The sequence below is a fragment of the Haliaeetus albicilla genome, chromosome 2, assembly GCF_947461875.1.
Source record: "Haliaeetus albicilla chromosome 2, bHalAlb1.1, whole genome shotgun sequence".
NCBI lineage: Eukaryota > Metazoa > Chordata > Aves > Accipitriformes > Accipitridae > Haliaeetus > Haliaeetus albicilla.
This window is the reverse complement of record NC_091484.1, coordinates 23,420,592-23,434,059: the sequence shown is the minus strand read 5'-3', so window position 1 is coordinate 23,434,059 and position 13,468 is coordinate 23,420,592. Positions and strand designations below refer to the sequence as shown.

Genomic DNA, 13,468 nt, shown 5'->3' with positions numbered 1-13,468 from the left:
AACTACAACACTAAAGAATAATGTTCCAGCCCTACAGAGATTCTCATAAAACATACAACGGAAAGTTAATACAAACTTTCATCATGCTTGGATTTCATCAGCAAGCTTTTCTTCCAAATGCCACATGGCTCTGTTGAAGTATCACCATTCCTACGTTCAATCCATTTTAAAGACTACTGACTTGAGTTGACATTTTGGGTAAAAGGAAAGAAGCCAGTCTTCTTGCTGAGGTACAAACTGAGGTTTCCTACTAACATCTAGATTACATAAAGCTTCTGAATAGTATACAAGCAAGCAATTTCCTAGAAGACTTGGAACAGGGATCTCACACTTGCAAGAGAACTTGCCAAAGACCTATAAGAGATCTTGAAAAGCGCAGGGACAAGAACATAGCTTGTTTGGCTAACATACTCAGGTCTTTTTTCTACTGTAAATTATGGCATCCATTACAATTGAAAAGCTGCTTGCCGTACTGCCAAGAAAGAGCCCATAAGTATCCTTTTCTGGAAGGACAGAACACACACGGTGCACATTCTCAGTAAGGCCTTAGAGCAAAGGGGTATTTCCAGAGGCTCTGCCGCTTGAATGAAGAGCTGAAAGCAAGCGTGTCAGAAGTAGATCAGCTGTGTGTTTCCTGGCAAAGGACTAACTCAGGGAAGTGTATTGACCATGGAATAAGAAATAAGCCAAACAAAGCACTGCCCCATTAAGTTGAAGACGCATCACTTCTCATTCATCACAAGCAAGAAGGTCAGCATCTGAACACCTCCAAGCAGTAAAGTCAGATGAGAAACAGCCTGCTGGATTTCCTACTCTCAGGGCAGTACACCACAGAGGCTGCCTGCTCCAATACTTTTCTGGCAAGCTGTCTTCTACAGGCTTAATCACACCTGTCAGCAAATGCACAAGTTCTACAAGCTCTTCCATCGCTACTGCCAACAGGAAAAGATCTTGCACAGTCATTCCCAGCACAAGGAGAGAGAATTCTAGCCCAAGCAGGACATTGCTATTGCTAACATACATACCTGTTTCACCTGCCTTCCTGGACAATCACATAGCATTTCCAGTGCCACCGAAGTGCATTTCCTACATTAAATGCAAAGTGCCCAACACAGTGAAAACATCTCTTTTTGCATATTGGATGGGTCCTTTCACTTGAACAGAGTACCTGGTCAGTAGTGGAATTATCCATTTCTTTTGTAAGAAACATCTCCATGGAGTATATAATGAAAAGACAAGCACACATGTATCTGAGGTATAATTCAGCAGGTATCAGCATAAAAAAAAGCGAGCAGCACGGCTAAGAGGCTCCATTTTCTTAGCCTCAAGACAGGATAGCCCCCACTCCCTTTTGGAACCAGGAAAAAGCTGTACTTTCTTTATTGTCATCTACAGCTGGTGGGAAAAGATGTCTTTCTAAAGCAATATCCTAGGAAAAGGATCTCAGCAATGTAAAAGGCAGTTTAAATGTATGGAACTTGCAGTAATCTCAGCCTATGCTCAACAAGATTTCTACCTGCACTAGCAATTCTGCCCAGTCACAGAGGCCTGAAGAGAAGAAACTGCAGTGAAGGACTGCTTCAGCTGCAGGTCACTGACATGACTCTGGAAATCTTTGTGAAAAGGAAAGAAAAAGCAACCCAGTTAACGGAGCTGCTGCTACTCCTTCGTCCAAGGCTGAACTGCAACTTCTTAATATGTATATACGTATATATGAGAGAGTCAGAGAAAACTTAGGTAAGCAGGACCAACAGGTGGCGGAACCGTGAGGTGAGCAGTTTTGAGCCTGAAATACCTGTAGCCAGTGCTTATGAGGAAAAGGTGAGAAATGATATGCCCACTGATGACAGGCTTGGAATGCAGTGGTAAACAGAAGGATTTGGGACTGCAGGATATGGCAGAGCCTTAATAAGTCAACAAGGGCAGACAATTTCCAGAACCACAGATTTGCTCCATAAAAATGGGAATTTTGAGGCTGGAGAAAAATCTCAGGTGTCCTTCAGGCACCTGCAAAGCAAACCCTACAGAAAGCAGATGGGAAAGAGCATCAAGGTTTGTTTGTAGCCATAAAGATTAACAAAGTCTCAAGATAAGCAGAATAGGATGCCTTAACCGGACTCTTCAGAGACCATGGCTCTCTGTGGAATAAAGCTCTCTAAACCCAGCATTTTGTCCTATAATGACAGTGTGTTTTTAGACACTTGCCCTGTTCACATACGTTTCTCTAGCAGCCATTTCTGACTACTTACTGTCAGATGGGAGTGGACTACAGAGAGCTCTTGTCTGACCTAGTATCACTGTGTGAATAATGTTATGGGCAACTCCTCACTTCTGGAAGAGACTATGACTTGATTGACTTAAGAAATATATTTAGCATCTACGCTAATGTTCTTTATTGGCTAGGAGATGCAGGATTTGTAAATACTATGCAGAAGGGTAAGGCTCTCTTAGATAGCACAGACCTTTAACATTTCTATCTGCTAGCAAGCTTGTTAGACAAACTAGTTTAAACACTGGTAACCTCAAAAAAAAAAAAAGAAGTATGGAGATAGAGAAAAACATTGAAAGATACAAATAATGAGCAGCAGTACAATGAAGACAAATACTAGCTGCTAAAAATGAAAACAGCGATAACAGCGTTGCTGATCAATGGTGACATATGGAAAATACTAAAAAGAAAAGATTGAGGGTCAACCCGAGGAAAACTTGAAAGGAAAAAAAAACACCAAAGAAGAATTAAACTAGGAAGTGCATAGTTATATGTAATGAAAGAAATCTGTGCACAAGCAGATTCATAGACCTGTGAAAGTTCCTCCCTGGTGGAGAGCAAGAGAAAAAAAGTAGAGGTAGTTGAGAACAACTGAAGACTGGAAGATAAATTCCCATCTTCTGGCCATTTGGTGAAGAACACAAGTCATAACATCTTCCCTACAAAATATTAAAGCAAAAATTCTCCATGGTCAAGCACGTGAGCAATCTCCACGATCACACCATAGATACACATACAGACAAGCATTTAAAGAACGATTTTTCATTATTATAAAGGCCAGCCAAACATTTAATCCTAATTTTTCAAAATTCTAACTATAGACGTACTGACAGAATAAAAAAGAGAGGAAACAGATGCACATGTGAACACTCTTCAATATTTTCTAGAGTTGAAAGGAGACATTATAAAGCAAGCAATGACCAAAGTGCTCGGCTTTTGGCATGCTTCAATTTTGGCCTTATTCCGTATGGTTTTTTCATTTTAATTTTTTTCAAGTTTTGTAATGTAGGAAAAGGAAGAAAAACAATGTAATAATTTTTGGGTTTTTAATCTCCTTTACTACTGAATTTTTAGATAAACTGAAAAATCAGTCAAGTGGTTATTCTGTTCTTATTTCCCTTCCCCTGCTCTCCTATCTCCATGCTTTTACTGCAGAGCACATAAAGTTAAAGTCTCCAAGTAAAAACAATTTTACATTAAAAAGCATCTATATTTAATAAAATATTATTAAAAGAAGCACATGCTGAAAGAAACAGGAATCCTGAGCGTTCAGTTCTGGTACCCTGTACGTTAGTCTTCCATGCAAAAAACACCGCACTTTAGGTTAAAGGACATGGTATTATTATTACTTATCTGTGTAATAATAATAAATACTAAGAGTCAATTTCAAGAGGTAACTTCCGTTAGGAAGTCTTTTAGGTGGTACTTTCTGATTCATACTGCTATCAATTTTGAGTTATACTATGGCAGTGTTGGGCCCGCCCTATGGGAATCTTTTCCATTTATTAGGAATTCTGAAGATCACATCAGAAAACAATAAATTGTCAAAGCATCAGCTATATCTTAGTAACATCAATATACTTAAAGCAGCTTGTTTGGCATGTGTATCTTCTTCCAAATTTTATCTTTGCTTTGCAGTTCACATAAGGGAATGTTACATGAATAGGAACATGAAAAAATTACTTACTCTTACAAAAATCCCTTACTAAAAGAATCACTTATTCATAAAAAACCCCCACCTGAAGCATGGTATATTTACACTTAATCATCTTTTTCTGAATGTGTACAGGAACCATCAAAAAAGCTGTCACTTCTTTAGCAGTAAACAGTTGCTTTTGTTAGATTACCCCCGCCCTAAAAAAATGCGGATTTCTGTGTTCAAAGATTATAATTAGTAAGCATCACCATTATACTGCTTTGAAGTCTACCATACAAAAAAATCCTGGCAAGGCTTTTGGCCCTCATTTTTTATCATTCACAACCAATTTCACAATACTCAGTTTAAGGAAAAATAATAAAAGTTATTCAGGTGTAATATACACCTCTGTTGAGGTATATGGTTGATGGCTAGTCCTTTCTAGCCATGTAAAACAATGCAGACCTACAGTAAAAATTTCATCTACACAGACCTACTAGAGAATTTCACAGAATATTTATATATACAGTAACTGAGGTGTGGATTCTAACAGAGACACCCATACATTCATTTCATCAATACAGTTGCTATCTCCAGACATTAATTTTATTTATCACGAGAGGCCTTTATAAGCTAAATGTACATTCACAAAACAGACAGACATGCACACACCTTTACATAGGAATAATTACATAAAACAGGGTCCCTTACTATTCTCAGCTCTGCAAAAATACTGCAGTCATGAATTAAACATCACCTTTCAAAGTTCTGTTTTGAGCCTGCTCTGGCAAGGTTTCTGGGAACACCGATTAGAATCTGAATAGCTTTACACATTACCTCCAACCTTAGGCCCACCAGCTGATCCTGGCTTTCTTGCACTGTTTGAAGGATTTCCTGGCTTTTTAGGTGCCGGAACCTTGAAGGCTGAAGCAGCTGATGATGGCCTATTTCCATCCACTGACTCTTCATCATCAAAGCTTTTGTCTAGAAAAGGATACATTAAATAAAAATACAACTATTAGACTGGATGTATATATATTTCTTAACCAACTATTTTGCTTCACATTTCACAAAAATTCACAAAATGCATAAAAAAACCCAAATATTTATCACTTTGTCCTCTGCCTCTGACCTAGGAATAAAAGGACAATGAGAAATAAACAGCATTTTCTACATCTTAAGTTCTTATGAAATATTATTTTGCCTTCATAATCAACCACTCTAAAACTGAGCATAAAAATGAATCCTACGCATTCATTCCCACAAAGGGAAAATGTCTTTGCACAGATTGAAAATTTTTGCCCATTTCTGAATATTTTCCCCCAAAGGAAAGCCCTTAATATAATTTTTATCATTCCAGTCTACCAAAGACAAACACTTCTCCCTTTTCTTCTTTTACTCATGCATGCATTTTCTGCTACACATCCTCCCACAATGTGTCTAACCAGCACTCCCTGTTTCTCTCCTTCCACCCAGATTTTTCAACTTACAATCACAGATCCTCTTGCAGATCAGTCGCCTCATTCCTCTGATAGCTCTTCAATCCCCTCACCCTAGGACAGACCCAGCACCTCACATGGCCACACGTAATAAATTCTCAATACTAATCAAAGATTCTGTCAAAAACTGCTCGCAAACACCCTAGAGCCACCACTGAGATTTGTGCCGGCATCTTTCTCTCCCTTCCCCGCACTAGGTGCTGCACAACCAATGAGCTGCAAGGTGACATCATCTTCTGGGAGCCACCGCCAGAGGAAAAGGTGAAAATTCTCCATGCAAATAAATTCATTCCCACACACAGTATTTGCCACTATTCCAATCCCTCATTAAAAAAATTAGACAGGCAGACAATACTCCAGGGTCTGCACTCCTTTTTCCTATGATTTCAGGTTTGTGTATTTCAAGAAAGTAATTCACCTCTAGTGACCAAATAAAATACTCTCAGTACAAAATATTTAGCCTTCAAAAAAAACCCCAACATATTCCAACAGTAGAATGTAACAGCTTCTCAATCCACTTCGGGAAGAAGGATTTATTTATAGGTTTGAGCACAGAAAACACACCAGCATATGGTTCCTGTAATAAATAAAATGGGCGAGGCTAAGACACAGCTGCACTACAGTAATGAAAGACCAATTTAGCATATTACCTGCTCTAAACCATGACATTTCTAAAAAAAATAAAATTAATTGCAAAGCTTTATCATCTCTGGAATGGTGACTATTCACCCTTTGCTTATTCAGAACTCGCTCCCAGTGAAACGTCAACTATATTTAATAATACAGCCTCCCAAAGGAAGGCAGATTTCATTAAAAGGGTCAAGCAAGGTTTTGTCCAACAGCATTTGCAGCACCATCAAACGTTAGAACATCCTGCATTTAACATGTCTGAGATCACAGCTGCTATAGTTAGTGCATTTTTCTAGTATTAGAGAAAAGCTGTGTGTTGCACTAACAAATCTTCATGCTTAAAGAAACAAACCACCACGAAAAACATGTGGATGTACATTGACAATTTTCAGGAACATTATTTCCTTCTCTCCTACAAACACTGATTTTTAAGAGAATCTCGCCAAGAATAATCACGTTTGGATATGTAAACTCTCAGAATTGGGGAAAAAGCATCAGCCTCCCGCCCTCCACTAACCTGTGTGTTGCCATGGAAACAGCAGTCCCGCTCAGCATATAGGCTGAGGCGGAATACATTTTAATTCCTGCTGCTTTTACTCTTGGTATCTTAAATAGAACCAGACATCAAGATTTTTGAACAGGGAAAACCACTAATCCAAGTGCCAGATTAAGTGCAATGAACTATAATAGAAGTGTAAATAGTAATGGTTAGTATCTAGGATACCTGCATCATTGCAGATAATTTTAAAATAGCCTTAAGAAATATCTTGTAGATTTTTTAACAGCATAAACATTTAAACAGCAACAACATTGACACGCAAACATGCTATCATAAAAACTGATTAAAAGTGAAAACATGCTTTTCAAATAAAAATGGGTTTGTTGCTGCTTTTTTTTTTAAAGTTGATAACGAAACAGGCTAGACTTTCATGTTACTATCCAACAGCACTACAATGCAGCACTGATATGCAAATATTGCACAAGAAGCCTTAAAAAAAAAAGTTATTTGCAGTACAATCTTAAAAATACTAAGTGAGCATTTGCTCATTTATGCAATACCTCCTAATCAAAAAAACCTAAACAACCCCAAACAACTGTGTACTTTGGGAACCAAAGGCTCAGATAAATTAATTTTATTGTTGCCAAGCTATTCATTACAAAAGAATATTGAAGATGGGGAATTGTAGAAGTTACTGCTCAACCCCAAAATGCACAAATAGAGTTTCAGAAAAATGCAAATGCAAACCTCCCAGCTACTGACATGTTGTGTAAATTATAGGACAATATATTAAACACCAGTCTGGTAATACTGTCAAATTCCTTTGCCTAGTTAAAGAATATTTTTTCACACATTTAAAACATTGTTAACACTGGATTAAAAACCTACACCACAAAGTAGTTGCATACAGTTTCTTAGTCCACATAAAACATAACTTTTAAAATAATTTTTTTTTTTTTTTTAAATGCATAAGTGTTTTTGAACAACTCAGAACTGATCTTAACCACTAATACAAGGGTGTTCTTAACTGGACTTCTCATGATCTATGGTAAAATAAACTAGAAATTAAAGTACAGTCACTAGAAGTGTTCCAAAATTACAGCACAATACCATAAATGTATAAAATTAATGGGTGAAAAAGGATCTGTTTTAATTCTATCAATGCTAAAGTGATAACACAGCTGAATTTCTTTTGTTGTGGGTTGGTTGGTTTGTTTTAAAATAAACATAAGCAGGAAAATTTCGTACTGTCTTTTACAGAAGCCAGAGGGTTTCCCCACCTTTTGGGGCCTTTATGCTTTTATTTCCCTAGGCTTTAACAACATAACCCCAAGTGATCTTTAGGGACATTCCATTTTCAGAAAGATGCTTAATAGTATTTGTGAAGATCTGAAACCTGAAGTCTCTATTTATAGCAGTTAATGAAACAAAAGCATTATATTTGCATCCAGTGTGATGTGCTTTCCATGTGCTCTCACTCATGTGCAATGATGCACTTGTTTGTAGCTCTTATAAAAGCACTTCCATATACTTCAGCATACAGAACCCTAGCTCGAGGTATAACTGATACTCTGCAGGGTATAATCAAGGTGCAGTTCTGCTCAAGTCAGCTGAGCCAAACTTGTTTACTACATGCCTTTGGTTAGCCAATGGACCAGGGCTGGGGCTCCTGACTGCCAACATGCAGAGTGTGATGAGGGTTGTACTGTCAGTACCAAACTGTGACTGTAATGTTAGTTTCATGCACTCTGCAAACAAAATTCATTTCTACAACAGAAGTCATAAAAGCCTAAATGTAACTGATAGATTTGTTTTGAAATATCTGAAGCATGCAAAAGTTTTTTCATTCTAGAATGCCTAGATAATCTTAATTCGAGGTAATTTTAAAGGCCAAACACTTTCAGTGTATCAGATTTTACATATACAAATACACCTGACAGCTGAGAAAGCACTATCCAAACAGCATTTTATAACAAAGCTCTAAGCTACTAAAGAACAGGAATAAAAAGCTGTATGAATTGCTAGCAATGTACAGAACATGTTAAATGAAAAACAATTAATGAAAGACACTGAACCTCAGTTAAATCTCATAAGACTGTTCTTGTACTCTATACCTTCATTTTAAATCACAATGGGTAAGAAGAGATAAGCACACCCCATGGGTAAGAGCTTGGAAACTAGTATTGCCAAAATCTCCTGAAGAAACCTGATGAGCAGCATATGTTCTCACTCTGGTACAAGTTCTTTTCCAGATGAACAACTTCAAAGCAGGAAAAAAAAAAAAAAAAGAGAATTCAAGAAAAGATTGTTCTTATATTCAGAAAGCTAGAAACACAAGATTCAACTTCTAAGCATTAAAAGTTTTCTCTTCTAATAGAGGAAAGAGATCTGTACCACAAAGGAGTGTTCTGCAGGTACTATGCAGCAAGTGAACTAGTATCAATGAACTGCTGTGCATTTCTACAAAACATTTCAGAGGAGTCAAAGGAATGTTTCTAGTAAACCCCCCCCAACAACCAACCTGTATGATACATCAGACCCTAGAGTTTACCACATTTTCAAAACGTGGGGTTCAAAGTTATTCTAAGATTAAATCATGACACACCTGTTCAATTAGAATCACAGACCAGAACTCTGAACCATCACAAGGGTTTAAATACTAGAATTCTTAAGAAAAAAATATACAATTTGAACTAAAAATAACAGAAAGATATAGAATATCTTTGTGCCTTGTAGCATTAAGCTCGGGGGCCAGATTACAAATACATAGTATCTGTTTTTCAAAGTATTCCGATATATCAAAGGATACAGATTTACAATCAAACTTGATACTCAAAGACCATTCTAGTACCTCCAATGCTAAAAACTTCTAAACAACCTATTTAACTGCAATTTGGTTATAGAGCGATAAGGGTAATTACAGATGTAGCCAGAGACAAAGGAAAATCTAAAACATTTCATATCTAGGAAAAAAAAATTATTTTTTAAAAAAATTAAATTAAAATATATTCATTGTTACGGCAACTCAAGCCTTTAACTTAGGTGGTCTTAAGATTCATAGAAATAATGTGACATTTCATATCTAACATTTTGTAAGCCACAGTCAGTAACAGAAGAAAGAAATATACTATCATCTGCACAGCTGTGGAAATAGAAAATCTGTATTCTGTTTGTGCTACTCAGAGGCAGCCAACAGAAGTTAACTGATCTTAAAGCAGATCCCCAAGTAACACCAGAGGGGCAAAAAAATCTGGATCCCCTGCAGTACTGCTAAACTAAAACCGGCCATAAAGCCAAATCTCAGTACTGTATCAGTATCGACACCTTGCATACCTAACACTACTAGGGTTGTAAATACCAACTTGCAGTATTTTACATTAGACTGACAATAGTCAAACCAGAGAACTCGGTATCTTAAATAAAACTGCTTTTGAACTTTGACTTTTGTTAAAAACGTGCCTTTCCTATATCCATTTTTCTTTCAAGTATTGCTAACATACTAAATGTTTCACTGCTAACAGTTCCTCTTTCACACCACTAACTGTTTATAATGACATGATTGCAAAATCGTGCCCAAGCAAAACAATGACAAGTAGATGAACTCCTTACATTTTCCAAGCCACTCCCACATCCTGCACCTACCAAGACACTGACTGCCAGTCTCCCTTCAGTGATTTACAAACATAGACTGCATCAATTACTTGGAACATCTGGGACTGGATCATTAGCTCAATTCCAGATGAACTGGCACAGCCTACAACAATTCCTGTCAAGCATGAAAATGAAGCCGCAAGCACTACAGATGCATCAGGTTAGTTGATCCTTCTAATCCATACTTCAAGCCGATGCCCCACATCATTTAGTGAGCACTTTATCCCTTAGACATCAGGCATCCCATACAGCCCGAATCTGTTTGTCCTGACACAAAGCACAGGATTCATTTGCCTAAGCACAGTCATCTAAAACCAGTTTAGACAGTCCTGGGTATCCTGTCTGGTGGCCAGCTGACATTCCAGAAGGGCACAGATCTCTTGCAGGTCTCCCTTATTTGCTCCGCGTAGCTAGTATGGATACTGCAAGGCACCTCAAGTGGCACTAGATGCCTACATCTGGGTAGCTGAATCACACCTAAGAGGCTTTATATCTACCGTAAAGGTATAATTCCTGAGCATGCTCCCTGTACCACAGCAGGCAGAAGGATCTTGAACCATTAGGACACAAATTCTCATTCAAAACCAAATCTGCTTCCCACAATGACAGAGCATGGTTCTTCAGAAGATGACAGAGTGTAGTGACAGAAGTTAACAGGAGGCCACTTACCGATGGATTTGACTTTACTTCATAGTACCTCCTTTGTTTCTCTTTGCATTCCTGAAGGAGGCAACTGTACCTACGATTCAGTGCTGGCAAACAGTTCTCATGTTCTGTGCAACACATTCTGATGCTCATCAGCAACATCCCAAACTCTTACCAAAAGATACTCCTCCTCCTTCCACTGTAACCTCATGGGGTGGGGATATAAAATACCAGTGACAAAAGGAACTAAATAATACAACTTTGTTCAAAAAAACCCCAACGTACTAAAGCCAATCGTGAAGCCAAATGTATTCCTTCACATGCTAGTTTTTCAGGCAGTTCCACTGGACTAGTGTCTTTAAAAAAAGAATAAAAAGCAGCAAGCACAGGGAGCAACAGTCAGTAACAAGAATGAGGCAAATATTTATCAGTTAAATTTACACTGTTGATCCAATCTCAAATTCTTGTAAAGTTCCCCTAACTTTTCAACAAGCAAAGCAGACTACAGCTCTCCTACGTTCCAGCGATCAGCTACAGCACACTGAAAGAGGCTTATGCCAGATGTGCACTTTTTTTTGTTGTTCTGGTTTGGGGGGGGGGGGGGGGGGGGATGTTTGTTTGTTTTTAAATGAATCTAAATGAATAGGGCAAAAGAGAAGAAGGGAAAACTGGAAAGAAGAGACTAGACTTGATAGAGACAGTTAGGAAAGAAATATTTAGGAGTGGTGATGGCACTTGCCACAATAATCATCCACATTTCTTACAGGTTTATTCTAATGATACCAATAATTTATCCATTTCCCTCAATAGTTTCATGAAGGAATATGTTCAGAAAAGATTTGTCAGAAAAAATATAACATATTGCAGTAGTATTTTCCTAACCCCAAAGAAACACTAGTCTTACAGTTCATCTTACTATTGTGTGGCTGAAAGATAAGATTTAAATACAGGTTTCAAACAAAGCTGCAAGATGTCAGAAAAAGCAGCTGAGCTAATTTCACTCCCAAGCAAAGCTTCACCCTCATTTCTAGTTCTGGAATGTCTTCTTTAAACCTAAGTAAGTTATTTTCTCATTTTTACCTATTAAAGTTGAAGACAGTTTCTGCAAATCTTGCTATTTTTTACCTTTGCAGGACCTGTAAAATTATTTCCACAGTCCAATTAAATTTGTTAAAATAAATAAATAAATAAATCCTTTAGTCAGTTTTAAATTCTTGCAATTGGACTTTGTTATACATTTCCCGAATGCTACTCAGAGCAACTTACTGAAAACTAGAGATGCAGTCAATATACTGTACTTCAGAAATCACCAATTTCACTTAATTTACAGTTTTCCTCAGGCATGTTTAATAGTCTTTTGAATCAACACCTAATAATCTGTAACTTATTAGTAACCAAAACACAATTTTATCAGTAAAGAGGGAAGAGAAAGACAGCCATGGACTCCAGAACTTTATCAGTAAAGAGGGAAGAGAAAGACAGCCATGGACTCCAGAACTCATGACAAGGCAACACCTAAAATAGGATTCAAGATTAAATAGCAAGAATTTAAAAAATAATAATAAAAAAACACAACACCCCCAAACCCCCCACAACCAACCACACCCCAAACCAGTATATACCTACTGTTGTTGTTCTTCAACATTTGTACTATGTTATTGCTTTAGGACACACCGAGCCACACTGCACTACGCCCAGCACTGAAACGTTAACAAGCGATGTGTCTTTTGGGCAGGGGGAAGGAAATAAGTGTAGTAAGGACATGGGCATGCTTTGCAGAAGAAATTAAAGACTGATCATTTCTGACAATTACAGGTTGACTCAGTAGCTGTAACACAGAAACTGATGGGAATACTCCTCTGTTTTAGCACAAAATAAAATATGCCTACCTCGGCAGAGGTGTTTTGCTCTCCTGTGAAGTGTTAGAAGTAAAGCTGAGAGGGGCAGTAACTTCTGAAGCAATCAAGACCTCTGGTAAATGAATGAGTACTCCCATAGAAAGTCTCCCTATCCAGACACTGATTAAAATGAACTTAGGTGGTTCACTTTAAATAGTAGTAACCAGGAAGAAAAAAAAAATTAAAGGCTTGAAGACAACTTTTACTCAATGCCTGGTAAATCTGTGAGCCACAAAACAGATTCATCATTTGTATCAAAAGTTATGGTTTATTCAACTATTGTAGCCTGTCTGAATTCAGACATCATTTTTGGCCTAACACTTCACTCTGTTGCTTAAGTTGCCCTCTAAAAAAGCCACCACTTCAAATATTTTCTTGAAGTATAAGCCCTGCTATTCATCTTTAAAATATTCTGCAATTCAACAGCTAGTCTCTGCTCAGTAGGCCTGGTTTCATTACTGTCTTCATTACCTAGGCTCCTGAAGTCATTTTATTTCTTTCTTCACAGATTTCCTTTGCTTGTACATCAAGTATCTACTCTCGATAGCACCAGTATTTTCTTCAGTGAATCTAATGACCTGTTTTAAAACCAATATACTTAATATGAAAACACATTATATTTAGAATGCACTAACCATAAGCTACAATAATATAACTAGCATTATCGATGTATTTAAGTTCAGAAAAGTGAGAAAAAAGGACCATCATTTTAGTATCTGTAGCTAAGTCAATCAAACACCT

The 13,468-nt window shown here is 37.4% G+C and overlaps 1 protein-coding gene across 46 annotated transcripts in view; it reads right to left on the bottom strand.

The window, feature by feature from the left end:
* CLASP2 (cytoplasmic linker associated protein 2) overlaps positions 1-13,468 on the bottom strand; it is a 152,412-nt gene that overhangs the window by 86,958 nt on the left and 51,986 nt on the right. For 37 of the 46 annotated variants that reach the window (XM_069810159.1, XM_069810031.1, XM_069810047.1 and 34 more), the window contains one exon: positions 4,743-4,889. In XM_069810159.1, coding sequence (XP_069666260.1) covers positions 4,743-4,889 — 147 coding nt within the window. Of the gene's footprint in view, positions 1-4,742; positions 4,890-5,395; positions 5,605-13,468 lie in introns of those variants that run through there. The other 9 variants (XM_069810325.1, XM_069810290.1, XM_069810298.1 and 6 more) reach the window with 2 other exon arrangements.